Source organism: Equus asinus, chromosome 9, assembly GCF_041296235.1.
Source record: "Equus asinus isolate D_3611 breed Donkey chromosome 9, EquAss-T2T_v2, whole genome shotgun sequence".
In the NCBI taxonomy this organism is placed as follows: domain Eukaryota; kingdom Metazoa; phylum Chordata; class Mammalia; order Perissodactyla; family Equidae; genus Equus; species Equus asinus.
The window spans coordinates 3824776-3827015 of NC_091798.1; the positions used below are offsets into that span (position 1 = coordinate 3824776).

The 2240-nt window shown below is 44.4% G+C and overlaps 1 protein-coding gene across 1 annotated transcript; it reads right to left on the bottom strand.

The window, feature by feature from the left end:
* Positions 1 to 468: 468 nt before the first annotated feature.
* LOC106825797 (olfactory receptor 2V1) lies at positions 469 to 1416 on the bottom strand. Its single transcript, XM_014832769.3, has one exon. The coding sequence runs from the start codon at positions 1414 to 1416 to the stop codon at positions 469 to 471; it is 948 nt and encodes a 315-aa protein (XP_014688255.3).
* Between the last annotated feature and the right edge of the window lie 824 nt (positions 1417 to 2240).

The following is a 2240-nucleotide window of genomic DNA, read 5'->3' on the forward strand; positions in this document are numbered from 1 at the left end:
GCAAGGATACATTTTTCCTTCTTAAAGGACGCTTTATAAAGCCTCTAAAGGAACATGGAGAAGACTAGGATCTACCCAGAAAGAATTGTAGAGGCTCTGCTTGTGCCATTAGAAAGTTTTCATGGAACATATCCATATTTATTAAGCTGAGTCATCAATTAAGTAACTTACAAAATATGTGAAGGCAACAGGACAATGCCCAACATTTAGTAAGCACTCGATAAAACACAGCTATAACCAAGAAGAATTAAGAAATAAAGTGAATTTACTTCCAGGACTTTATAAATGATCAATAATGACAATAATAGCAGTGCAGCGCTTCTTTACACATAGCAATCCCTGTGAGCTAAGGCAGGTGTCATGATTCTCATTTGTTGATGAGGAAACAGACACTCACAAAGAGTGAGTGACTTACCAACATTATGAAACCAGGAGGTGGCAGAGCCAAACACCAGATGCCCTGGCGTTTCAGGGCTGGCTGCCAATCCTACAATTTTCCAGCCTCTTCCTCAGGGCCTCCATCACATCCCGATTCCTCAAGCTATAAATAAGGGGGTTAAGCATAGGAGTAAGGACTGTGTAGAAGATAGAGACCATCTTGTCATGGCCAGGGGCCCGGTAGCGCCTAGGCCTCAGGTAGATGAACATGGCTGCCCCGTAGAAAAGGGAAACAGCCATCAGGTGGGAGGAACAGGTGGCCAGAGCCTTTTTACGAGCCTGAGCAGAGCGCATCTGGAACACCACCCCCAAGAGACGAGCATAGGAGACCACAACGATAGAGAAGGGAAGGAGCAGCATGAAGACACAGCAAGCAAAGAGCAGAGTGTCGAAAAGGGATGTGTCTGCACAGGCCAGTTTCAATAAAGCCGACACCTCACAGAAGAAATGATCCACATTCCTGGAGCCACAGTAGGGTAAGCTCATGGCTGCCACCATCTGGATCATTCCATCTAGAATCCCAAAGGCCCAGGAACTTCCAGCAATCTGCAGACAGACCCTCTGACTCATGAGGATGGGATAGTGAAGTGGGTGGCTAATGGCCACATAACGATCATAAGCCATGAGTCCCAGCAAAAGCCCCTCTGACCCTACCAGGGAGACAAAAAAGCCAATTTGTATGCCACAACCCACAAAGGAAATGTACTTCCTGCCAGACAGGAAATTGACTGCCATCTTGGGCACAATGGTACACACCAGCATAAGATCCATGAGGGAGAGCTGCTTGAGGAAGAAGTACATGGGTGTACGAAGTTGAGGGTCTGTGCAGATGAGGAAGATGAGGAGAACATTCCCACAGAGAGCCACTGTGAAGACCACCATAACCACAGAGAAGAGGACAAGATCAGTCTGGCTAAAGGAAAAGATGCCCAAGAGGATGAAGCCATCTATAGATGATCGGTTCAACAATATGCCCATGGCTCAGTTGTTCACAGTCACCTGAGAATATAAACAGAGAAATTCTGAGATTCAGTGATGTGTCTTTACTCATCTCCGAATTCTTCTTCATCAGAGCTTAACAACATATGCTTAGGGACGTGCAAGAGGATGCTCGTTCATATTCCCACGACAAGGATGATCAGATCTCTGCTAGCTCATAGAAGAGGACCACATATCTACGTTTGTATGTATGCATGCCAAGAAAAATAGAAACTGAATTATTTTTATGTGCCGCAGGACTATTGGACAATTCCAATTCAGCAGACAGAATATTGACTTTCCCATACAACACTGACTCTTTTTAGTTTGGATTACACAGACTCGGTAAACTATCTCTGATGGGACCATTTCGTACTCAAGAGATAATTTATATGTGTGACAGTAAGGGAGAGCAATGGAGACTTGAAATGTTCTTTATTTTGCTCAGGCCAAATATCTTGGAATCATTTTTAATTCCTCTTTTTCTTGCATTCCCTAGATCCAAACTATCAGGAAAAGCTCTTGGCTCTGCATTCAGAATGTCTCAGAATCCAGTTAATTCTCATCAGCCCCACTGCAACGGCCCTGCTCCAAGCCACCATCCTCCCTCATACGGATTATTATAGGTATCTACCCAGTTGCCTGGCTTCTATCCTTGAACCCCTTGAGTCTATTCCCATTGTAGTCCAAATGATTCTGCTAAAATGTGTCATGTGATGTAACTCTCTTACTGAAAGTGTTTCAATGACTTCACTAATTGCTCCAGATAAAGCCCAAATCCTTGCAGTGGCACCACTTGATACACACACACACACACACACACA